This window comes from Maniola jurtina, chromosome 2, assembly GCF_905333055.1.
Source record: "Maniola jurtina chromosome 2, ilManJurt1.1, whole genome shotgun sequence".
Classification (NCBI taxonomy): domain Eukaryota; kingdom Metazoa; phylum Arthropoda; class Insecta; order Lepidoptera; family Nymphalidae; genus Maniola; species Maniola jurtina.
The window spans coordinates 7,714,656-7,742,637 of NC_060030.1; the positions used below are offsets into that span (position 1 = coordinate 7,714,656).

General features: G+C 37.6%; 1 protein-coding gene across 1 annotated transcript; it reads left to right on the forward strand.

Moving 5' to 3' along the window:
- Positions 1–417: 417 nt before the first annotated feature.
- LOC123871850 (C-Maf-inducing protein-like) lies at positions 418–27,750 on the forward strand. Its single transcript, XM_045915853.1, has 14 exons — positions 418–1,617; positions 8,634–8,864; positions 16,502–16,630; positions 17,518–17,568; positions 18,286–18,357; positions 18,891–18,980; positions 19,122–19,360; positions 20,192–20,410; positions 20,960–21,230; positions 21,558–21,656; positions 22,173–22,328; positions 22,836–22,991; positions 23,226–23,370; positions 23,713–27,750. Exons 1-14 carry the CDS (start codon positions 973–975, stop codon positions 23,835–23,837), a joined length of 2,628 nt encoding a protein of 875 aa, XP_045771809.1. The 5' UTR covers positions 418–972; the 3' UTR covers positions 23,838–27,750.
- Positions 27,751–27,982: the final 232 nt, after the last annotated feature.

A 27,982-nucleotide genomic window follows, 5' to 3' on the forward strand; every position in this document is an offset into this window, starting at 1 on the left:
CCAATAATTTTGGCCAACAACTGCACCCGCGTTGAACTCTTTTATATGTATTTTGAAAATCAATTTGAGAAACACAGTCGATTTGAACGATTCGAATTTCGATCCTTTTTCAGAAAAGGAAGTTTTTAGTTACGAAAAAGTTATTTTGCCATTATCTTCTCTCTATATATTAATTACCTTTTTTTCCTATTTACGTCCACGTGGATTTTAAGTTTTTAAAGATGGGTACCTATCCTTTCGAACTACTTAAAATCGTGGGAGTCTAAAATCTCAAGTTTCAGTTGTTGATATTGATTCGTGCCACCTGCCGTTCAGTACTTACACTGCTACCAAAATGGTAGCAATCGTATCAGACAGCACCGAACTAACGTGATACAATAGTTTAACGTTATCGACGTAGATGGAGCTAGTCGAAGCGCCCAAAGCGGTCGCTAGGGGGAGCTAGAACTCGTAATCCGCAGTTGCGCATGTTGGTTGCACGTCAATATAAACAAGAAAGAAGTCCACAATCGAGTCTTCAACATACATTTATATATGTATAGTACGATACGCAACTCCAGGCAGGCAGTAGTGCTCGGTTTGCGCACACTGCTTGAGTTATTCGAGGCCGATTGTGTTACAATTTGACGCATAAAATCCGTAGCGTTTCTGCGGGTAATGATCGATTCGCGTAATTTACTTTATACACGCTTAATTTTAGATAAAGTTTGTACAGTGAAAAAGGATTGTGACTGCATAATCTTAGTGCTAATGATCAAATCGATGACATAAAGCAGTTGAAGTTCATTCCATGAGCTACATTTTGATTGAGATCATTCGCTGATAATTTTTTTTTTATGTAGCCACTAATGTCAAATAGTGTAAAATGTGTATTGTGGGTAGGATCTTTTTAAAACAGGAAAAATTTTACGAAGTGAAGGGGTAGGTAATAATAATTTTAGTAATCGCCCTTAAATTGAAATAGTTGTCACGATGCCTTCGCACAGTCAAGAAATAAACGTGGATCTAAATCCCAACGAAGAAGGTACTATCAAGACTGAAACGAAAGATGGCACCAAGGAGGACGTTAAATATGTGGCCTCCGATGTAGTTAATAATGGAGCACCGGCAGGGTTGAACGCGGACCAGAGGCTAGCTTTTGCCCTAAGAGATTTTTTGGTGGATGGTTCCTCGAATATGGTTTTGGAGGAGGACGGGCCGTCTCCGTCCGATCTCGCCGATTCCAAACTGCCTTATATAGATGAAACCGTAGATACCGAAGTGGAAACTAACCAATCAGACGGGGAACTACCTCAAAAGCATGAAACGGACGAAGTTCTGAATAACGCTGCTTGTCGGTTGAGAAGATGGCGGGCGGCATCTCGTAAGCTACGTCGACCGCGCATTATAAACAATTTGAGTAGTGACGATGCCGGTCACGGTGCTGTGAAGAATTTGAATGCCGGGCATACTGATCTCGCAGACCGGCTGCGAAGCTTGGCTGCGGCCAGCCACATGTCGGCGTCGGCTGGCGAGCTGCTCTCGCTGGCTCCTCCGCCGCCGGCCGCCACCGCGCCGCCGTCGCCCGGCTGTCTGCTCACACCTTCCTTGGCAGATCAAAGTGCGGCTGAATATTTTGTGAGTATATCTAACAAATCAATAAGTACATAAATCATATTTATTCCAGATGATGTCCGCGAATTCATCCATTTGAATTTAGATTTTCAAAAATCCCAGAGAAACTCTTTGATTTTCCTGGCTAAAGAGTTGCTTAAGTATGTCGCTCTCATGCAAACTATTTCTATACTTTCAAAATCAATTAAGCAAATGGACTTTGTAAAGATAGGCAGATAGACACATTTTCACATTTAAAATTACGGATTACCTACCTACTATAAATCCGAAAATATGTCTGTCTGTCTGTTACGATACTGTTTTACGGCTCAACCGCTACACCGTTTTTGATGTTTGCCACAGAAATAGCTTGCAGAAGGCTTGCAGCTTGATGACAAATGGTTAGGATACTTTTTATTCCGGAAAGTCAAATACATAGTTAACAAGGGATTTTTAAGAACCCATATCACGCGGACATGTTCATGTAGAATAGATGCATGCATTGCACATTAAAACTATGTTGGATAAACAAAGAACATTCGCCCTTCTCTAAGTAGTTTTGCCAGTTTTGATTACGATGGGTGTCTTTGACGTCAAGAACAATATTTATTATACCTACCTACCTACCTACGCAGGTACTTATGCGTCGGCAAAAACTTTCACAAACAGAGCCTACGGTTGCAACCTTGCAAGGTGTATTCTTCTCTTATCTTTGTAGTACGGAGGCTTATAATTTTATTATTTGTTGGTAGCTTATTTAAGTAACTAGGTACATAGGTAGAATTTGAAATGAAACACAGTGCCATAGGCTTTGATTGGAATTTGGTTTGTAAACAGCGATTTCTTAGAATCTTACAATAATCAGTAATCGCACCTAGCAAATAGGAAAATATTTGTTTTCAACCTCAGAATACATAATAAGTAGTTTCAACACCAGAATATGCTTTCTCTGCGTCACTGATAAGTTGATAACACAGTTGCAGCAAATAAGGCCAAATTACGCACATATTAATATAAATTATAATCTATGTACCTATAGGTATATAAAAAGATTTGTCCTGGCTGACAGCCTAAACTGTGCCTAAACCGTAGAATCCTATTTATTTATTCCTGCAATCACTAGCGATTGCAGGAATCTCTAATTATTTGAAAATATAGCTTCTGTCACTTAGGAATAATGTAGCTTTCTACTGGTGAAAGAATTTTGAAAATCGGTTCAGTAGTTCAAGAGATTACTTCCTACAAACAAACTTACAAACTTTACAGCTTTATAATAATAAATAATTAGTATAGATAATGGACTAAGAGCCCGTGAGGGCCAGACTTTTGTTATTACTTAAAATCATCGTATTCTATTCTATTTACTAACATGAAAACTTGTGTTCTTTCATTTCTTCTCCAGATGAGGAATTATTAATTTTGATGTGTTTATCATCGACAGTTTTATTCGCAGTTGAAGAGTCTTAGAATATTTATCGCATAAATCAAGTTTCTTGACGTCATAGGAGCGGTTGCTGGTTAAAATATATCTTCAATGCTATTGAATACATTTAAAGCGTTTCAAATTATGTTGGATACAGTTAAACCGATTTCATATTATTACATGTTTCCCATGTTTCCATTAATTTTGCTTTTATTGAACAGCCTGAAAGTACTAAAATATGCTGTACCTACCTATTATGAATATTCATTCAAACAACAATAGGTCCCCATAGGATAAAAGGATAATCTATTAAATTCACACTCATTGAAGACTTTCGTCTTTAGGCTTTGGGGTATTTATTGCACCAGGCACCCAGGTGGTGTGGGTAAAATTGCTTACGGTGGCGTACGGTGCAGTTGTAGAAAAAGGAGGGTGGAATGAACTCAAACAACTCCTCAGAACAATCCACATTATAAAAGGCATAGGTACACGTAAAAGGAGCTTACGTCTCTGCGATGCTGTCTTTCCAATAAGCTGTCCACAAGTCGGACAGCCTGCTTTTGAATCCGACATTTGAGACTTTGATGCTTGTTTTTTTATTACGGAAAAGTGAAAGGTTCCCACGAAATTTTTGAAAATCTAAATCCACGCGGACGGTTTTCACTCTACATCATCTGGGTAGTGTGAAAATTTAGTGTCGAATTGCTTCAAGGAAAATTACAGCAGCTAAAAATAGTTTTTCCAGACGTGTAGAAAGAAAAATAAATGAATTGAATACATACAATGTTGATAAGAAGTTGGTCACATGAAGTTAGTCGAGTCTCATTGATGAAACACGCAGTCGCATCATGCCGGGCGCGTGCAGGAGTATGGAATGTTTATTGATTTGTTCCACACCAACGCTGATGTTAATAACTTTTTACTTTCATCCATACAGCATACCGCATAGTTCAGATTACCCGTGAGTATTATCTAAGGTAATACTTACAGCTTGAAAATTTTCATCACAGGATTATCTTGAAATGAATTATTATTAATTCATCCAAGAGGATTATTGATAGGTATTGAATTCTGACCAAAACAGTGTTTTAATGGTAATTAATTTTTTCTGTCTGTCTATCTGTTCGCGCAACATGCCGAAACTTTTGGACGGATTTGAAAGGCTAATTCATATTACGTGTACCTATTTACCTTTACCTACCTACTTTATATATGTACTTTATTATATCATAAAAACGAAATACCACTCTCATGATATCTCAGGTACTATAAAGCCTACAAACTTGGGACGGTAGGTTCATTCTAGGGCGTAAACATCAGCTAAGAAACGGTTTGGAGAGAATGCATCCCTACGGAGCGGAGGTGAAATGGGAGATGTAAGGTCATATGAAAGCCCTATGGTGAGATTTTTTTAATTTCATGGGAAATTAGGAATGGTACGCAGAGGAAGACAATCGCAATAGTTTATGTATAAAAGGGGAAACTGACTGACATAATATTATCCACGTATATACCTAACAGCTCTAATTGCTGAAAGAAACTTGGAAGTTTTGCATGTTGATTTTCTCTATTCTTAGACCCCCACTGCTATGTGATGTGGGGACTAAGGGAAAACAACATCCATTAAGAGAGTATTGCTTTCTTGTATAGAAGCACGCTTATTTTGCGGAGATCCATGATAGACATACAAGGGAACAAAGCTTAATTTGCTATTATCCGACAAATAATACAGACAAAACTGTATGGTGCAACATGTAGCATGCGATATGCACCGTCCGCCCTCTCACTGCAATACATGCAGGGCCACCAAGTACTTAAGGAATACGCACCACCACCACGTAGCACCACACCAATCGACACCCGTTTCGCTCCGACACCGTAGGTGACCGTAGCATCTTCAGAAAATGGATAGATAACATGGATCGTATCTACCTACTTATAACTTGTAGGTACACTGCACCGGTGCGCGTGTGGTTACGGTACCATTTCAGTACGATTTTTTGGCAAAACATGTGTTGCATTTAGGTAGGAGATTTAGGTAGGTTTCTAATTAAACTGACATGAATTAATAAATCATTGTACCAACCATCTTTCATTTAATCATATTATTGATTTATTATGCATTCAAAGGCATTTCAATATTATTTACAATGATTTATACAATTTTTGTATCACAGATTACATATTACTTTAACAATATTGGAACCCCGTTGGCACGGCAATTTTTGGGTTGGTAAAGGAGAAGGCGCTGTATTATTATTTAAGGAAATTGCTTACTTTATAAATAGCCTTTATTTATAATAAAAACCTTTTAAATGAGTTAGTGAGCGCTCTACTCTCTTGTCTCTATAGTTTTTATGTGATCGGGAATTTTATAGTAAATTACACACATCGATTTGGAACCGGGTCATTAATTTTACGGCTTTCGTTTGAAGCTTACAAGAAAGACTGTTATCACTGGCCTTGCGTCAGCTGAGTTCTATTTTCCGAGAGACTGCTTGATTTTAGCCCGATAAGCTATTCGGGCCGATTGGAGCGAGTCGTATACCTCGCGCCCTCATGACCCAAATTTGAGTTCCGACGTCATCACCAGGAAGAGCTCAGTGGGGCGCCGGTACAGTGACCCGCGCTCACGACCGCTGCATCTCGTTTTATTTTACAATACTTGTACTACTTACATACTTTCAAGTTTAGTTTTTAACCAACAGAACCTATTATTAAGAATCCGATGTCCGCCCATCCGTCCATCTATCCGTCCGTCCCTCTGTCCGTCCGTCCGTATGTCCGACCATCCGTCCCTCTGTCTGTCATTGGGCTGTATCTCGTGAACTGTAATAGATAGAGAGTCGACATTGTCACAGAATGTGTATTATTATTGCCGCTATAACAGCATAATAATGATTTCAAAACGGCCGCCACAAAATTAAAAAAAATTAAAACGTGTTATTTCTTGTACGATATTACGGAACCCTTCGTGCGCGAGTCCGATTCGCACTTGACTGATTTTTAATCGTCGAATGCTTTCTTTTTAAATTCAAATAAACTTTTATAAATACTTTTAAATCATCAAATTCATCTACCATTAGTTTGGAATACCTTTCGTACCAAGAAGAACAATCAAGAAACTCAGCGGTTGCTCTTTTTAAAGATTCGATTTACAATATTATGCCATGTATAAAAGTAATTGCAGTCAGAGTAAAACGAATGTACATACCACGTATAACATAAGTGTCTAGTGTTGAAGTGGGTAGATAAAATGTATGACTGATAACCAAATCTCGTCAAAATTGAGTTTATCCTTTGATACAGTACGTAGGTACAGTCAGTAACAAAGTTAGGTTTGCACTTTGCATACGTCCATTATAGTCGCTTGTACTGGCGGGTGCAAAGTTCCAAATCTAGCTTTGTTGCTATAGAGTACTTTTAAAAGTTTATTTGAATAAAATTCTATTCTATTAGCCAATCAGATGTGATTGTGATGACCTACGCTACCAATTAACAGATTGTTATAACAGTATTTCTTACTTCTTATGCGGGATGCAGACCAAGAGCTAAGTTATGTTAGTTTAGCTTAGCTTGCACAGCTGACGCAATTTTTCATACTTGTGTGCAAACTATGCTAACTAAGCTATAATATGAGCTATCTAATATGCGAAACTAAGATAGTCGCGTACAAGCGTGGATCCACCGTTGTGGGCATAATGGGAATGCCTACAACCTAATAGACTTGTGACGTCATACTTCCACGGTCGGCTTTAAAGTTGAAAAAAAATCATCAAAATCGGTTTAGTAGTTAAGAGTTTTGGGACACACACTTTGCCCACATACACTAACAATATCTGATATTTTCTAAACATCTCCTTTGTAGGAAGGAACTATATCGATCATGTTCATCAAATCATTAAATTCATACTTCGACTCGCACTTGGCCGATTTTCGGGTGGCTGTGCCCACAACCTTTTTAGAGGTCTGGATCTGCGCCTAGTTGCGTATGCCTCTGCGCAGTCACGTGCTAAGCTAAGCCCCTCCCGCCTACTCAGCACCCCTTCCCAACACTGACTGAGCTTTCGCTTAGGTTTGATATTAAACATAGCATAGTTTTCGATCTGCCACTGGCTTTAAGATTAGGTAGTAGAAGAAGAAACCCGTAGGTCTTAGAATAACCACCTGACGTAGTTTTGTGCGGTCCCGTAGTTACGACACCCTAGCATTTTCTCAAATGCACGTGACCAGTTATTTCAACTATAAATATAACATTACTTTCAATCTTAAAACGAACATAATCATTATTTTTCTATTAAAATAACTGGCTGTTAGCTTGAAGCACAAGGTCGCCACTGACGTCAAACACCCATTTTGTTCGCGTGTTGTTGTAAGCGCTTCAAATGTCAATTTCATTTCGTAATTTCGTATACATGTAAACACGGCCACGCCTCTTGTTAGCAGAGCACTAATCAACTAATTACGCTTTGTATAAAATATTGGCCATTTAGTGGATCGGACCGTTGCCGACTGTTTTCCGACTACATCATCATGGTCAACCAATCGCTGGCTCACTACTGAGCACGGGGCTCCTCTCAGGATGAGAATGGTCATAGTTCACCACGCTGGCCAAGTACATACTTACATTTACGATTGCCACGTGCCACTTCTTGATTTACGGGTTACCAGCAATCAGCATCAAAAACAGGAGTTTTAGATTTTTTCACGGGAGACAATGTTTTACATAGATATTTTCTTAAATACTTATTGTTCGAAAAAACGGCTTTAAAAGCTCTTCATTTTGTAAAACAAATGCACATTAATAAATCATAAGTCAATGGTTTTAGCTACGAGTATATTAATCAACGCATTGTCGAACAAAGAAAATATTCTATCTAATGGGCAAATCGTCAAAAAAAACTAAATTTTCATTTAGAAAACATCGTGAGGAGGCCTGCATAACTGGGGTTCGAAGTCTCTGTAAAAACGAGACAGCGTTATACCACTGCCACATCTCGTTTTAACTGAAACTTAAGTCTAAGCAAAGTCGAAGTGCGCTCTATAGATTTCAACCTTAGTCCGTGGTGAACCACTAGTATTTTCATTTCCCAGTATAAGTACTGTATCCTCAACGTCATTGGAAAATCCATTCCACTTTTTCTTATAAATGATGTAAAGGGGTTATTGGCTGATAGGTACTTATTTACCTACTTGTAACTGGTGATTCTGAATTCAAGATTTTTTGCTCAAATTCATATAGATAAATACCTAGCCTAACCTTATGATGTAGGCTGAAAATGTTATACTCATAAAGTTATTCTTTATATATCTACATACCTATAGCCTTATAAATATATTATTTATCATATGTACGCACGAACCAAACTTTTTCCTTCTTTCTAAATAAGCAAACAGTTTTAACGTGAGAATAGAAAATAAAGTTTTTATAATAAAACCATATTGTTATATTAATTGTAAAGCCATATGGGATGCATGGAAGAGATTACTTTAGTGATAAGGTGGGCGACCTTATCACTAAAGGAATCTCTTTGTTTGTAAATATATCCTGTATTTTATTGTCATAGTTTTAAGCAATAAAGTATTTTAAATAAATAAATAAAATTTTTTTTGACAGGGTTCCAGCCCAGAATGTTGTGCTGACAGCAGTAGTTCTAAAAGTGATTCAGGCGGCACCCCAGCACCTCCTCCCGGACCGCGATACAAGCTCGCCGTAGAAGGTTCTCTCAGGATCTGTTGCTTTCAACACACCAGGACTGTCGTGGATAAAATACTCACCGCCAAGTTCTTCAGGAGATGGGAAACTCATGTACTCTGCATGCTAGAGGACCACGTCGTTTCGAAAACTGTAAGTGTAGAATTGCTAATTTATTGGTAGTTATCTAGAGGTCCTAGCACTACGAAAGCTATGCTTCCGTTCGGAGTCGAACCGTTCGTCGTCCCCAAGCACCCCAAGCATTTCAATAAAACCCTAATCGACTAAAAATCATATGCTTAGTTGCTGAAAAGATTCTTAAATGTAAGTTGTAGGCAAAAGTAGAATATTGATTTTAAATTTTGCGGACATAAAAATTTGCAGTTCAATTTTGAGGTTCTATAGGTAGGTAGAATTTCTAAAATTTAATGCACGACAGCAAAAATGCGTATTGGACTTATAGTGCAGTGTACTAATATACCTTATTCTCTGAATATCATAACGGGATATTTTGGTCCAATCAATTAATTTTGCAGCGCCTCAGCTCCGTTGTGAAAAGTGTTCTAAGCTGTTTTTAAACTAGTTGTTTATATTTTGCATTCCATGCGATCTTCTTCCAAATGTTACTGTTTTTCGCAAAACAATCTCGTTACGAGCTTGCGAATTACTGGAATAGAGTTTTTAAATACCACGTAAATAGAACAGCGAGTGTTGAAGGCCTAGTGGTTAAGATTCGGGGAGTCCGGGGTTCGTCACTTCTAAGACGGAGGTTAGACGCTCAATCTGGCGTCAGTTCAGTCCGTGACTGATGCCAGAATGACGGGAAACTGATTGTATACGCGTAGACTGATGATCCGATGGTCCGGACTGACGGATATTTAAATATTTTAATAATTTTTGTCAGTCTGGTTAGACTGACGCCAGACTGAACGTGTGTTTAATAGCTATCAGTCTGATGTCAGTCTGCGCTTAGACAGCGATGGAGTCGTACGACGCAGACTTGTCGCCGCTTGCGCCGAGCCCCCTACACTCTAAGATCTAAATTATTATCATAGGATCATTCAGTGCTCTCAGCGTACATACATTCAAAATTTAAAATTTCTTTTTGTATTTGTATAGTAATAATTAATCATCTAGTTCGTGTAAGTGGCACTGCCGTTCAATTAGATGTAAAATAAATAAATAAATAAATTATCGTTGTGAATTAAAAAAAACCGGCCAAGTGCGAGTCAGACTCGCGCACCGAGGGTTTCAATCTGTTTTAGAATGTACCTACAAGTAAAGCCTTTTCATATGATACCCCACTTGGTATAGGTAAATGTTATAGTTTCTTACTAATCTTACTTTGAAAATTAAAACACATTTTAATATTTTTTTCTGTGATGTAACTACAAATTCACGGTTTTCAGATTTATTCCTTTACTTGTGCTATAAGACCTACCTACCTGCCAAACATGATTCAAGGTCAAAGGGAAGTACCCTATAGGCTTCTGACAGACACGACGGACAGACAGACTGACAGACAACAAAGTGATCCTATAAGGGTTCCGTTTTTTCTTTTGAGGTACGGAACCCTAAAAATTTTAGGTAAGTTCGAAAAGGTCAGGAGTTGGAGCAGAAGAAGTTTATGTTCCGAAGAGCTGGACATTTGAATACCTGCATTGGATAATAATAAAATTAGCATTCGATAATAATAACTAGCATAGTCTTCTTCTTTTCCTGTGTCTCTTATCTCATATTTATGGCGTTATGAGTGTTAACGCGTCGAAGTTTTCGGTTGGACTGATGGTCAATCTGAATAAGCGTGTAATGTGCTTCGACAGTCTATCCATCTGGCATCAGTCTCATCACAATCAAGGTCACGGACTGAACTGACGCCAGATTGAGCGTCTAACCTCCGTCTATCTTTTCTGAGTTATATGTCTTTAAAGCACAATTAAATATCATATGTTTAACGGTGAAGGAAACCTAACAGCATCCATAACGTTTTCAAGGGTGTGCGGATTCTGCAAATCCAACGACGAAGAAGATATAAGATATATAAGTACCATTTAGGTTTAAAATATATGTAATAGAAATTGCAGTCCCACGTGTTGTTGGAGCGAGTTAAAAGTCAAATCCACGAAGTAATTTTTTTTTAATAAAAATAGCGAGCAAACTAGCAGGCGGGTCACCTAATGCTAAGTGATTACCACCGCCCATGAACATTTGCACTACCAGAAAAACCGCCAATGCGTTGCCAGCCTTTCAGGAGTTTGTATTTCCTCTCCCCATGTTAGTAATCTAATGAGAACACGGCAGAAGGGAGCTGATTCCACAGTTTGCGTGTGGTAGCGGGTGTGATTTGTATAATTTTTTTTTAATATCAAATAAAAAAACACAAATCAATAATAGGTACCTACATATCATAATCTGAACCACTGTAACGAGATAAAATACCCAGAACGCTGGCTGCGTTCGTTACCTTTAGTTGGATGACCAGACTAATATTAATAACATTAATAGTCTAAACAAAAATTTATTGTGGAATTTTATTATAAAAGATCATACTTTTCCCCACAAAAATGCCTATCGGACTTTTTTACGCGAAGCCAGCTGCGCAGCAGTCGCTAGCCTACTAAAATTTCTTGTTTGTCTATGGTGGTACAAGTGCCTATCGCTAATTTTCTTGTAACCAAGAATATAAAATTTGTATTACAAATCATGCATACAAAATTGCATGTGTTCCAGACCTAAAGCATATAATATGTAGGTATAATTAGGTTGTGCTCACCTAGGTGTGATTTGGATTTTCCAAATACACATGGTCTACGTTATACGTCACGTTTTACTTACCCAACTACGTCAAAGTAACGGTAGATTTTTATTTAAGTAGTTTTTTGCTTTTAAATAAGTTCGTATTATTCTCTGAAACCTATTATTTACAGGTACTTCACTTTGCTTGATGCTCGTAATTATGCCTACCTCTATACAAATTATATTTCAATAAGTAAGTAAGTAGGTAGGTACCTACTCATTAGTAAAACTACGAATTCTGTAGGTACCTACATTAAATATATTTTGAAATTTTTCCATATTTATTAACTTTAAATAAATCTAAATCTAATAATTTAAATTCTAATGAGTGTCAGTTTGTCTGTTAGGTACTTTTTCACGGCTCGACCACTGAACCGATTTTGACGAAAGGAACAAAGATAGCTTGGCATCTTAGGAACGGGCATAGCCCATAGGATACCTTTAAACCCGCCAAATCAAGGATTTTTAAAATCCTAAATCCACGCGGACGAAGTCGCTAGCATCAGCTAGTTATTTAATAACTAATATACAAGATGTTTTTAATGTTTTAAATACGTACATGTGCCTATATAAGTACTAATAAGTATTACAATAAAATTATTATTTATTATTATTTTCCGAATGATCAAGAAATTATTTTTATTACATGCATAATAATTATGCTGATAGCACTGCAATAAAATATTTATTACGTACATAAGTATTCAAATTGAATTACGCAAAACGCACTATGTGATAAATGAGTAATAGGACTGACGTTTGTTTAAATTGATACAGCTGGCTAGTTAAATATTATGAGCTATTTAAATTTAAATTTTACAGAGAAAGTGAAACTAAATTATTCAAGATAAAATTAGCAACGTAAAGATCTTTATTTTTACTTTAAAAGACGTTAAAATAAAATAACTTTATCTAACTTTATACTTGGTAGGCTTATTTTTGGTAGCAGTGTGTTTTAAAGACACTAGAGAAACATGTTTTTTTTAAATCACATTTAGCCCAAAATCTATCACATTGCACATTGCTAAATATGTATAACTTGGACATCTAGCTATTAGGTGTATTGCTACTTGCCTTTCATGATTCTGGGACAGCGGGGAGTAAGTACTTACCTAGTTACTTACCCTATTTTGATTCCTTTGATGAGTCTTAATAGGCAGGAAAGAGACTCTACAGACAACGAAGTGATTCTATGAGGGTTCCTTTTTTGGCACGGAACCCTAATAATAATATTTTTTGTTTGCAGTTCTTTTTTTTTAATTTTTTTTAAAGAGTATTTAGCCATCTAATCATGACTAATATTCTACTTTCCCCTCTAATTAAGCGTAGAGCTTGTGCCAGGAGTGGGTACCAGTTACGAAAATAGTGCAACGGGTACGTAGGTATGTCGTATTATCTTTGGGATTACCTATATAAATATATTATTTATCTGCATAATTATATAATTTCATGGGAAAGCGAAAAGAGTGACTGTTACAGCCGCGCGTCACCACGGTTTATCTTTTGACTTAGTATTCTTTCAATATTTTACACATGGAAAGTTATGCTAGCATGTAGCTAGGTATATAGTAATTACATTGTAACTTCCATGGATTTGAATGAAATAATTGTTTTTATCGTGAACTTTAATGAGGTCAATGAGCAGATAACATTCGTGCGTCACCAAATAGTTTATGTGCTAAAGTCTAGTTTACAAATAAGGCTAGGTATATCATGTACCTACCTATCTAGATAATGTCACGTGATCGTTGTAGGTGATGGCTCAATGCAGTCGAAAATATCGGCTAATTTTTAAATGCTTGTTTTCCAGCATATCCTATCACCTCTTTACTTATAATCGCACTATATATAATATTATAAAGGAGATAGTTTGTGTGTATGTGTGTTTGTCACTCTTTCACGCAAAAACTACTGGTTGGATTTGGCTGAAATTTAGAATGGAGGTAGATTACCTATACCCTGGATTAGCAAATAAGCTACTTTTTATCTCGTAAAAATCCACAGTTCCCATGGGATTTTTAAAATCCGTAATTCACCTTTTTAATCCTTCACGCCACAACTGATAAACCGATTTGGCTGAATTTGGAATGGAGATAGATTGTGTCCTGGATTAATACATAGGCTACTTTTATCCCGGAAAATCAAAGAGTTCCCACGGGATTTTAAAAATCTATATCCTCGCGAACGAAGTCGCGGGCATCAGCTAGTAATTTAATAATTATATGAGATAATCATGACTTCTAATAAATACGAGATAGGTGAGTAGGGCCGTGTAATATTCTTGACGTGTTTACGTCGATCTGCCTACCTAGGTACCTACCTAAAACGATAATGTTCACATGTACGCGAAGGCGATATAAATATTTAGATATTGCAGCTCCAAACAGAATTTTGTTTTTAAAACAGACACTCTTTGACGTCATCTGTAGAAAGGTAGCACATGCAAAAAATTTTTCAACACAATCATGTATCTTAAATATTCAATCCAAAAAAAAACTACTTTAAATGTTATGAAAATGATACATATAGAATTCCATGTAGGTACCTCTGGATGGAGAGCCCCAGGTTTAATTCCCGGAAGGGACAGTTTGGGAATTTATACTTTCTAAATTGTCTCTGGTCTGGTCTGGTTGATGTCTACGATCGTGGCTAATTATCACCCTACCGTAGCGTTGCGCTCTCGTAGAAACCGATAGTTAACTTCTAAGTTAGCCCGCTTCCATCTTAGACCGCATCGTCATTTACTGCCATGTGTGACTGCAGACATGGGCTAACTTGTAGGTATTGAAAAAAAAAAATTAAAAAAAAAAACTAAATAATTTCTGTTGAGTTTTATGTAGGTACGAGTATGTTCTGCTTACGCTCTATGATTTCTTTATTAAAATTTGTTTATTTGTTTGAAATCGAATAATAATAATTATTAAATTATAAAAAATCATCATCATCATCATGATCAACCCATCGCCAGCTCACAACTGAGAGTAGGTCTCGTCTTAAAATAGAATAGAAGACATTTTTATTCAAATAAACTTTTACAAGTGCTTTTAAATCGTCAAAATAATTTACCACTGGTTCGGAATGCCGTTCCTACCTATAAGTACCAGCAAGAAACTCGGCGGTTGCAAGAGCAACCGCCGAGCATTTTGCAGATTATTAATTGAGCAGTTGAAGAGTTTCAACTGCTCAATTTACAATAAAATGAGAAACGATTGACTAGTCTACCACGCTGGCCAAGTACGGATCTTTTGAGAACACTATGGAGATCTATACCCATGCAAGTTTCCTCACGATATATTCCTTCACCGTTAAAGGAATCGAAAACTTCGAGGTGCATGCCTGGGGTCGAACCCTAGACCCCCCAACTAGGAGGCCGACGTCTTAATCACTAAGTTATCACCGCTATATATTAAATATCCTCAGCCAATCGGATAATTTTTTACTGGTTGTAGTTTATAGGTAGATTAAAGTTCATGGTGTGTTAAAAATTAAAATATAGTCGAAGGCAAACGGCATAGGTGCAAGTTGTAAAGAAGGCCGTCTGCGCCGGCTTACGGTGCGCAAGCCAATAGATGCATGGGATGAGTCTTGACGTCATTGGCATTACCTACCTCTCGCCTTCGAATAGGTCTGCGCCGGCCGTTGCTCCGAGAGTCCATACTCTACACGACAGACTATGAACACAGTTCACTCAACGTAGGTAGGTACGATTACGTGCGCATCATTTATCGATAAACGACATAATTATAGATACGTATTTACATAATATTATGTCTAACGTCTACTAATGTCTAGCAGTTCGGCCCGATTCCCAGAACTAAGGGTCAGGTCTATAGAGCGCACTTTATAAAACTTTACTGACTTTGTAAAACGAGACAGACTTATATCTCTTATATAAATCTGTCTCGTTTAACTCAATCTAAACTTCTTAAGTCTGAGCAAAGTCAAAGTGCGCTCTATAGATAGTCTTAGACCTCATTGCGTCGCGCCCTATAAATAAGTTCGGTCTTCGGAACACAGGAAATCCCTACAAGAAACCTATGCCCAGCCGTGGACGTCTATCGGTTGACAATGATGACAACTTCTGACAAAATTGTCAGAAGGTGCAGCTCATCAGTACCTATCTATTTAATTTTTAGGGTTCCGTACCTCAAAAGGAAAAACGGAACCCTTATAGGATCACTTTGTTGTCTGTCTGTCTGTCTGTCCGTCGTGTCCGTCAAGAAACCTATAGGGTACTTCCCGTTGACCTAGAATCATGAAATTTGGCAGGTAGGTGCGAATTTGTGGTCACATCATTTAAAAAAAATTAAAATATGTTTCAATTTTCAAAGTAAGATAACTGTACCAAGTGGGGTATCATATGAAAGGGCTTTACTTATACCTAGATTCTAAAACAGATTTTTATTTATTTTTATGCATAATAGTTTTTGATGTATCGTGCAAAATGTTGGAAAAAATACCCGAGTACCACGGAACCCTCAGTGCGCGAGTCTGATTCGCACTTGGCTGGTTTTTTAATACACTTTTTAATTAACACTGAACACCTATTTAGTCTCTCAAGGAAATCTTCAAATCTGTGGACTTATAAGGTAGACCGTTACGATGACTGACCGCAGTGAGGTGGATTAAATTGCTTTCAGGCGAGCGTAGTGAATATAGATGGATAGTTTAATTTGATATGTATTTATTTTTTACTATCGAATAAAGTAGGTAAGTACCGTACATAAATACTTGGTTTTATGTACATACGAGTATAATAAAACTATCGCTACCTCATGTTAGGAATACAACCTTTTTTAAGGTTCCCGTAGATAAAGGATTAAGAGAGATAAAGGAACCCTTAGAGAATCACTTAGTAGTCTGTCATCAAAATACTGATCAAAATGGACTAGGCTCGACATCAGATTTTTATCAACTGACTCTTGCTTATTTCTTTTCAAGATGGTTGAAAGCTTTACTTTAGGTAGCGGTCTAATCAAAAACGATTGTTTCAGCCCTCTGGTCTGCTCGAGCGTCCCTTATCGTACAGCTGCATGCAGGAAGTGTACTGCATCTCTCGCTGGGATCCTGCGAGAAAATACTGCCTACGAATAGTGATGCCTCACGGATCACTTCTCCTGCAGGTGAAATAAAATTTTCTTCCGTTTTCTTTAAGCGAGTGAGACAAAAACTTTAACAATTAGAGATAGAGAACTTCAAAGTACCATAACTCCGTTTCACAAAATAAGTATGTACTTAGAGGAAGAGCTAGATTTCTAGTCCCCATGATTTAAAAATGTTTTGTACCTTAAACATTTTACAACAGTAGGTAGCACCGCATTTCTTCTTTTCTCTCAATTCAATACCAATAATAATAGTATATTATGGTATCTACTCAATATGTTTAGAATCTTTTTCTTATAACAAACAAAATGTCACAAAAGTTTAAAAAATATAGGTACTTATCTACTTACTTTAATCATTTGGAATATAGATATTTATTAAGCCTTTTATCTATCTTGAGTAATTTAAATTTCTCTCTAGGTACCTACATACTCGTAGTTAAAAAGATCATAATTTGATATAAGGTCTTCTGTGTAAGAAATACTTAAGTGATATTGGGGATATTCCCTCGTAGGCAGAAAAATGTATAGGTAGCTAAATAAAATTATCTATCATTGACGTTATAGTTTTCCCCAGAACCAGTGTTGAGCAGATACGAAGTTCAAACCGATAGTACTCTGACGTCTTCAATAATATGTTAATAAGGTTGCATCAGAAGATAAATTTTCGTTGTGCCTGCATCTTTTTGCCTACTGCCTAATTTATCGTATCACTGTAGGTAGGTACAATTTTTTGGTCGATTGAATAAAAAAACATCAATATTTTTAAATATTTTATTCAATGACCCGAAAAACTGTAGAATAAATTGCACAATGTGCTTGATCCTCTATGATAAAGTTTTTTGAAAAAAAATTATTGCTACCTAGCTCAAACATGGCCATGACGCTTTCTTTTCTTTTCTTTATAGGCCAACGATGCTTACACGAGAGACCAGTGGTATTACTCAATTGTGTGGAGGGTAAATATCAACGTTAAAATTTATTTAAAAATAAATTACCCACTTGAGAAATATATAAGTATATTTTTATTATAAAAGCAAATCGCCGCAATTTTTTGGGCAGGACATTATTATTTATTAAATAATATTACCTACTATCAAAATCGTCATAAATCTTCTTGAGCAAATTACATAACAAACCTGCCCAGCCTGCTTGCTATATACAGTGTAAAAAGTTGTGAACTACTTTCAGTGATGGCGATGTATCACATAAGTATAGGTGTGATTGATAGATACCCTAGCTATGAAACCTCATCCAGTTCCACCACATAGGTAGATGGATAAATCATCATTGCAAATCAAAATCAGTTTTACATGACTCGACTGCCCAAAAGAACAAATGTAATGTTTTCAGGGTTCATGTTTATAAGTTTTTTATTCCACCATAACTTCTAAATGCCTGAACAGATTTCTATATTTTCATTTCTATATTTATTTACAGCCTATAATTTTTTTGCAAAAATTAAATACAATCTAATTATTCTAAATTAATCTTTTCAAATGTGAAATTTTTACGTCTTATTAGTTAGTTTTTTGGCAGGTCGTGTTTTTTAAATTAAGACTTGTTTATATGACTTCATCAAGTTAGGTACCTACTTCGCCAGTGGGTGCTGGTGGGTCTGGCCTGTGTTAGATTTCCTTGTTTGTTGTAATATATAAAAATTGTTTCATTTACAGAGAAATATGATAAGATACCGCAATTTCTTAACCAAGTCCGTTAGAAAAGAAGTTGTGCTGAAAGAATTAAAGGTTTGTTGTAATAAATACTTTTTTGTTTATTTGAAATATATTACTACTTATACTAGCTGATGCCCGTCACTTCTCCCGTTTGGGTTCAGGTTTAAGTATTATCAATTTTTCATATTATAAATGCGAAAGTTTGTTTGTTTGTTGGTGTCTCCTTCAAATACTTCACAATAGAGCAATGTATCGACGTGATTTTTGTGTGGGTATAGACTATAGAGAGTGATTTACTACGCTTTTTTCTCCGAAAATCAAAGAATTCCCACGGGATTTTTAAAAACTTAAATCCACGCCGGTAAAATCGTGGGCATCAGATAGTATGATATACCTACCTAATATATTTACCACTGAATAGGTAAACCTATTCAGTAAATATATATATACTGTGATTATTATGATCAAAAATATTCATTCATTACATAGCTAGAACATATTTGTAGCGTTTCATGGTTATCACATTCAGCCACTGCCAATATAATAGGTATAGTATGCGCTTCAATCGTGCGTTTATAAGATCTTAAATTTTTCACTTCTTACAGAATATGATAGACTTCGCAATGACTACACCACTGCAAGATGAAAGCGTGACTCGTGCGCCACTGCAAATTCTTACGGACTTGCTTTCAGAGGTTGGTAGCTTCTACATTTAATAGGGTGAAGTAAATTCTACAATACAATGAATGACCCAGAGTCTAAAGGTTTGACAAAATTTCATATGCATCTGTGTAGCGATAGTTTTATCTAGTAGGAACCTCTTCTTTTATTGCCAGAACAAGGATAGTCCAGATTGGGAAGAATGGGCGGAAAACATATCGAGTGTCGCGGCGCCGCTGCTCGCCGAGCGTTGCGTCAACGGCGAGCTGTGCGCGTTGCTCGCGCGGCTGTGTCGGCACCGGCCGCGCTCCGCTCCGCTCCCCGCTCTCGCTCCGCCTGTGCGACGCGTCCTCACCCGAAACGTTGACTTCGGAAAAGCGCCTGATGCTCGACAATTTGTGAGGGACTACATTAGGTAAGCAATATACATGCCTTACACTATTTTATAATGATATAAGTATACTGAATTTGGCGACGTGTTATTTGTAACAACTTGATTAGGTATCGCCGTTTTGGAGTTGATAGCAGTATTGAGCGTCATGTGTGTGAGCATACGGGGAACTAAATATGAGTGATGTGATTGATGATCTGTCAACATAGTATCCAGGTGAAGACCGTTTGTCACAAGGTGCATGCCAGTTTAATTACCGGCTAATCACTCATGAATCATGGTTAACAGGATTAACTAATGCAGAATCTAACGTGTAATCGGTCATGTAGGTACCTAATAAGTGCGGCCTATGCAATTATTCACCCAACTGGCTAAATTATTTTATTTTTATGAATGATATCTATCTTTTAATACCATTTAATGAAGGCCGTACTTAAGTTGGTACTTAACAACCTTAAGACCGTACTTCGTCTATAACTACTTAATAACCTTAATTTTAGGTAAAAATCTCGTTGACATTCAAACAGCTAATTTAATTTTAATGACGTGGTTACAATTTTTACGAAATGTTTATCAGAAAAATCTAGGGCGATGTCAGGGTCACTAATCAAGTCCGAATTACTATGATCTTCAACGTTAAGGGTCTATGCAGACGGGCTGCATTTGGATTGCAAGACGACTGCAAAATTACTGTTTGTACTGCTGCATACTTTAACTACAACTAAGTACATTACAACTCACAACTTTATAGGCAGTTATGCTTGTATGCAGTCGGCAGTTGATGCAGTTGTGTCCGATTTGATGAAGTCAGACTCGCACTTGACCGGGTTTTTCTAAGTAGGTGCCTATTTGCAGTGCTCTAAGTGCTCACAACTCCGGGCACAGCCTGGTGCGTCGGTTCGTGGAGGTGACGCACGGCAGCGGCGCGGCCTGCCCCCACCCCCGCGCGGCGCCCAACCTGGCGTCCGTGGCGCTGGCGGCCTTGGACGACCACTACCGCGACCGGCCTTCGCCGCACATCTGCGACGATACTGAGTACGAGGTGCTGTGCTTCGCTGATATCCTGGAGCACATGTAAGTTCTGGGTAATACTGAGCTACTGGCAGCCAAAGACGACTTACTATTGCGAACGGCGCTCACCACACGTCATGTGCGACGATACCCGGCACAAGGTGATGTGCTTCGCTGAAAACCTTGACCACATGTATAAGTTCATAGGTTGGAATCTATAGAGCGCATTTTGAAATTAACTAGACTGAAGTTTCAGTTAAAACGAGACAGATTTATGCCAGCGGTATAATGCTGGCTCGTTTTAACAGTTTCTTGAGTCTGAGCAAAGTTAAAGTACGCTCTATAGATGTCAGCAGGTCACGATACAGCTCTATCTTAACGCGTATCTACTATATGCATCTACTTGCACGGTGTTCTTGGCGCTGGCGTAAAATAGACGATCGCTATTGCAACCGGCCGCTTCGCTAATATTCTTGAACACACCTAAATTTTGAATATCGCTTCTCATACAGCTCTGCCAATCCGCACTTGGCTAGACTGTGGCCTAAACCTTCTCATAATGAGAGGAGACCCCGGTGACGTGTTGATGATGATGATGACATGTCTTTGCAGGTGTGAATATGATGATTGGCTAGTGGTGGTAGGCGGGGTGCTACAGCCAGTGCCCCTGTCAGCGTCCGCGCTGAGCTGCCCGCGGGTCGCGTCGCGGCTGGGCAGTGTGCTCAACAGGCTGGCGTGGGACCCGCGCTGCGCGGCGCACACGTGCGTGGCGCACGCACGCGCCGCGCGCCCCTCCCCCCCTTCCTGGCTGCGAGCCACTGCCCCCTCCGACCCTGCGCTGGCACTACCACACGATCAGTTGTGTCAACTTTGGGGAGATATGGTAAGTTCATCATTTACTAGCTGATATCCGTTTCGTCCGCGTGGATTTAGGTTTTTAAAATCCCGTGGGAACTGTTTGATTTTCCGTGATAAATAGTAGGTAAATACAGCCTGGCATTCTCCAGGTCATTTATCCTTGCAAAAAAATCACGCCAGGCCAAACAAACAACGGATTTCTCAACAGTAGGTAAAGTTTACGCGGCATGGATGAAATCGGTAATGCAGAACGTTACTATAGGTACAGTTTTAATACAGACTAAATAATATTATGTATCTAACTATACACTTACCCTTTATAATAAATAATAGGACTTATTTTATCTTTCAGCTGAAGACTCTACTAAGCTGTTGCTGTAAAAGAAAAAGTTTTCTCCAAAGTATGAGCAAACATCTTCCAGATTTTCTAATAGTTGGACTCGCAGAACATGTAAGCTCCCCTTATACCTACTTATTACAATAATAATTATGTTTGCACAAGAGATTCGGCCGACATGATTGGACTTTTTTTGTGAACACGATCTAAAAGCAAAAACAAATTTCAATTTACAGACCAGGATGAGTTTTTGAGGAGAATATTATGATAATTTAATATTTTAAGATGTTTGGTGTGTAAGTTATTATAGGGAAATGTGTTTATTTGAGCGTCAAATAAAATGAAAGTTAGGTACAAGTCATGAAAACCATGTGATACCAAAATATGCGCCGATCAAGTCTGGCCCAGCTCTCAACCCATGGTTATGAGCCGAAGATATTTAATAGGTACAATAATTATAATGTATGAGCGCATAATATTATAAGTAAGTAGGTATTGTATATCCTAAACTTTCACATCTTTCGCGTTACACATGGATAATATACCTATGCGTACGGTATCTACCATTTATAAAAAGTTATTTTCTGACTGTATTATTATTTATACTTATATATTTTATGATTTTTTCAGCCCGCAGCATTAGAGGCCTTATGTCTCATGCTAGAATGGGAAGTAGCTAGTGGGGAGCAAACGCAGCTAGAAATAATAGCAGCACTGCAAGGCACTGAAGTAGGACGACAGTATTATAAGGATTTGTGTGAGCGGCAACAAACATTACAAAGACTAGTGAGTACAAATTGGATACTTATAGTTCGCGCAACACAAATAGTTCAATGTGAACACGAGGCGTATGATGGCGCATTGTTCAAAACAGTAAAAACCGATCAAGTATGAGCCGGACTCGTACACGTAGGATTCATTACCTGTCATCGTACAAGAAATAATACTTTATGGAGCCGCAAATTCGCGGTTTTCGGATTTTCCCATTTACTTGTGGAATAAGGTTGAAATGTAGAGTGCATTTTGACATTGATAAGACTTAAGTTCCAGTTAAAACGAGACAGATTTATGCTAGCCGTATAACGCCGTCTCGTTTTAACAGTGACTAAGTCTGAGCAAAGTCAAAGTGGGCTCTATAGATCTCAGCCTAAGACATTGTGCTATCTGTCAAATTTCATAATTCTAGATTTGCTTGACGGGTCTTCACAGTCAGATATTTAACAGCGAAGCGCTAAAAAAGAAAACTTCGCTAAACGGTACAGAACCATAAAACTTCTTCCTGATTTTTTTTAGCAATCGCAAGGCGGCCCTCGGCGACTAGCGCTGCCGGTGCGCGCGACCGACGCAGACGTTGCCGCGCTTTTGGAAGCGGGCGCGCTCGGAAACCTCGAGTGCCTCAGCCTCGCCTTCACCAGTGTCACTAGCGCCTGCGCTCACCACCTCATCAAGGTAAACGAATATGACTTTTATCTAGGTAGGTATCTCCTGCCTCTACTTACCTAAAGTTGCGTTTAGTAGGATTGAGGCTTATTGCTAATGATTTTTCACGGAAAGTGATTTTTTTTTCATTTTCACACTTAGGTACCTACAATCTTTTACTAGATACGTTAATTTAACTGGGAATTAGGATCAAGAACATTCGTTTACACTATCTGAATTCTATAATGTTGGTTTTTTTTTTAGCTACCCTCACTGCGCTATCTAAATCTGTGGGCCACGAAGTTCGGCGACAGCGGCGTGCAGTTGATTGCAGAACATCTCCCTCGCTTGCAGGTGCTGAACCTTTGCGAAACGCCAGTGTCAGATAAGGGGATTGAAGCATTGTCAGGTAGCTACTACTTCAATATTTTGTGAATAAAAAAATACATTACATTCCATTACTATACAATATTAATATGAATGCGAAAGTGTGTCTGTCTGTTTGCTAGCTTTTCACGCCTCAACAGTGTAAACAATTTTTAAGAAAATTGAGACGGAGTTGGCTTACATCCCGGGAAAGGAAATAGACAACTTTTTATTACGGAAAATCAAAGAGTTCCCATGGGATTTTTAAAAAACCTAAATCCACGTGGACGAAATAATGATGATGATGATCTACGCTGTTAGATATTTTCTGCTACACATTCTGTCCTTTATTCATGTATTTCAAATTTTAATACAACAATTTCAGGTCTGTCCAGTCTTCGGCGGTTAAACCTGAACAGTACAAAACTATCGGCAGAGGCTTTCGAAATTTTGAGGAAGAGATTGCCGCAGCTTCAGGAGTACGACATCCGTTACACAGAGGCTTGGTGACAGCGGGCGTCGGCGCGGCGCCCTTCCTCCTATTCTAATAAGGATCTCATGTGTTTTAACTTGTTTTAAGGGCTGGATCAGGCCTAATGTGCATCTGATAGCAGTGCTGTCACAAAGCCGCTATATTCTCTGAACCAGAGCTGGCATTGTTATAATTTAAATATGTTCAAATCAAGCGTTTTCAACATGTTTTAAGTTAAAATATAAGGAGTCCTTTTTGCCTTTGGAGATGCGGAACTCTAAAACCAGTTAGTTTTAAACATGTTTTGTCCTGTTGTTTTTTAAACAGTTTTTTTCCAACCCGAACTGAGCGACACAAAGCGATAGTCCTGGGCAAATACAGTTCCAGTTGGTTAGGTCTAGTCTAGCCCTAAAGCTGATCGCACACTAGAGGCAAGCCGCAAGACCCCCACTGGCTTACGCAAAGCTTTTTTTAAAGTTACCAAAAATGAGCTGCGCCATGTAAATGTTGTTTCTGAGAAAATGCAACTGACGTCAATTTTCAGCAATTAGTAGCTAGGAAAATAAAACGATTTGCATTTGGCGCATGCAGCTCGCCTTTTACTTTAGTATGCGATCAGCGGAGTTGCAGGAAAGATTGCTGAATAATTTTTTAAAAGTAATAGATACTAATGGATATATGTTGCGAATGAATAGGGGACTAAAACGAAGGAGAAATAAACCTTTTTTAACAGCTTATCGTGTAGGTGACATAGTATAGGTAACTACATGGATCGAATTTATTTACTCTCCTGTGAATTGTGATGGCTATTTCAATTCGTCTGAGAATCTTCAATGTTTTTCTATTAGAACAAACAATGTCTGCTATCTATTCTATTTACTTAAGCATTTATATCTCTTTATTATTTAACCTTCAGTGTTATATCAAGGTGTCTAATATATGCTAATAAATTTCCAAGTACATAGGTAGGTTAGCAATCAATACTCATTACCTATTTTTAGTTTAGGTAACATTATTGTTACTATCAAAGCTATCACTTCTCTACATGTGGTTCATCGGGCGCCTTATCTCATCAGTTATCAGTCTAAAACAATATCTTTTAATTATCTTTACGACTATTCAATTAAAGAGCGCACACGGCTGCAAACAATGTATATTTATCAGCCACTTGGAACATAATATGATAACACCAACCGAATTTATAAATTCATTATGAAACATTCGATGCATAAGTACGGTTAGACTTTGCTATAGTGTGCAACCTCCATTAACTTTACCGGTGTCAGGCGCGGATCCAGCCCTCAAAAAAGGTTATGGTCCCAGCTACCCGAAAATCGGTCAAGTGCGAGTTGGAGCATGAACTCGCTCATTAATAATATAGTGCATTCATATGAAAAATGTTTACAAAGTAGTTAGGTATATGACACTTTGACCAAGATTTTGTACAGTGCACCACCGAACACGATAGACCGTGGAGTTGTGACGTCACAAGTCTATTAGAGTAGTGGGCATGCCCATCGTGCCCACAACGATGGATTCGCGCTTGACGGATGTAAACTTATATGGGTAAATAGATAAAACATTATGTATTAGGTAGGTTACGTACCCTCAAACTTGTGTAAAAATAATGCATATAACTTAGGTGCATTACTTTTACACAATATTATATGTGTCCTGCACTCCCCACCTTTACTAAATTAATTATTATTATTAGGTAGGTAAGTAAGTTGGTGTATTGTGTGGATGTATGTTAATAACTTATTTCGAATTGAACTTGTAAATAATGCTAGGTAATTTTAAAGAGTGACACCAAACTTTATTTATTAAGGTCTTCATAGTATTAATACGCTTGAATTGTTAGTATTCAATTGTTAAGTGTATATTGTTATCTTAGGGATTTTTTCAATACATTTGCTCGTAAAGCGGCTCTTGTTTCACCGCTATTAAAAATTTAAAGTAGACTTAATAGCATAATTATAATTAACATGAGCGACAAAATATTGCCGCAGTTATTGAATAAGCAGTAATTTTCGTTATCGCACTAGTGCGGTAATATTAATTATAACGTTCGCTCAACAGAAGCTGAATTGAGGCCTCCATTTTTAATCGAGCGTCGCGTTGTTCCCGTTGAGTCACACTCCTGTGAGTAGCACTGTGACACAAGGAGAATAGTGACACAAGAGGAATTTTATTTTCTCGATCAGTCACATTCGTGTGTAACAGTTTGAATGAACGGGAAAAATAATAATTATCCTTGAGCTATACTGTGACATAACGCCACTTTTCGTTTCCCCTTGATTCGCATCATTTCTGAATAGATCTATTTAAAGTAGGATAGTAGGAAAAGTTTTGTAACAATCACGTACAATTAATATTTAAACATTCGTATTAAAAACCTATACGCTACTTCTTCTGTGGTGTTTGTTTTCCAACAATATCTCAAAAATTGTCTTTTTTAAACATAATTATGCAATCATCCAGATGTCCTATTATTTTTATTCACAAATGTATTGAAAAAAGTACGATGCACGTGCGTCTTCGAAATTAAATTCTCGGTGCTATTTGAAACCCTCGCCTACGGCTCGGGTGTTACAATTTGCACCTCGACTATAATTTTTAACACACTGCACTTGCAAATAACTAATTATATTAAAGGTTGATGGGGCTGTGAGAACTGAGGACTAAGAATGGTCGCGACTTGTGTTGCGTTTGGTTTGAATGACTGCCGATCGTGTGTTCAGTGTGCATGTAGCTTAGTTTTAAATTGATTCTTAATACAAGGTAATAATTTTAGCAAGTTATAAAATAAATGTTATCATAGAACTCTTCACAATAAAAAAACCACTATGTCCGAATTTTATACCTAGACATTCATTTCGATTCTAAAAACAGAAGGGTTAGTACGAGCTCGCACATCTCGGCAACGTTTATAGATTTCGAGTAGTTAGCTAACGAAATACTAAAATCAAACAAAAGTAAAATGGCGCTAAACTGAACCGTTATAAAGCTCAAGTTCGTTCATACATCTTCAGCCAGCGCCCCAAACGGAAACATTGGTCAGTGGTACAAACAGTGACATAGCTAGGTTTGCACCCGCCAGTGTAAGCGACGATGCATGAAAGGGTGGAAACCTGGTTTTGTCGCTGCCTCTACCTAATGATTATACACTATACAGACTGGAAACTAGGAGCTTCGGCTGCATTTTACGTATACAGCTATGTGTGCTTAGTATGAGATTTTACATTTCACCAACATCAACATTGATAGAATTCGAGTGCCGAAAAACAAAAACGTTAAGAGAGTTAAGAGAAAAAGGGGCATTTTCCTTGATTTAAAGTCAAAAATTCACAATGTTTCTACTTGGTGTATGAACAAACTTGTGGTTGAAAACATGGCAGTTACGCCATGGCCATCTTACTTAAACGCTGAAGTATTTCGACCCTCGAATTCTATTAATGTTGGTCAGTAACACATACTGATGTTTACAGTTTATAGTCGAAAACTAGGTACCTATCAAAGATGTCGAGTTGTGCAAACTCGTACTAACCCACTGCATAATAAATTGATCTCACTAATAATAATATATCTACTTATCTTTATACACATAAATCTACATCATGATAAAATATATAATTATACTGAAAATTTAAGAAATTTAGCTTTGTCATAATGTAATTGTAGAATTCAAGATCGTTGGAGAAAAATATGTGAGAAATATTGAATACCTACTTACCTTGTAATAAGTGCGCCATGTGGCCCTACAGAATTTATCGTCTTAGATGAATATGTACCTAAATTGAGCGCGGGCCTTAAATGATAGAATAATGAGTAAAGTTGTGTATGGTGTGTGGAACGTTAAATAAATAGCAAAATGTAATTTAAAAATACTGTCATTTGATAAAGAGGTTTAAGACTTATGAATTTTTAATAAAAAATAATTATAATAAAATATATTTGTTGTTTTATTCTTACACATTACAATTTTTTTTAAACCCTAAATGTAGGTAAGTATATAGTTCCCGACAGATTGAGATAGCAACCAGGGCGGGGACACCCCGCACAACCCGATTGCCATCTAAACCTGTCGCGTACTATATAGTGCGTAAAAAATGACTTCTCACGCGCCATTTTAACTCTGGGTCAACTATCATGTCAATAGTACGGTTCACCTTTAAAATAAGGA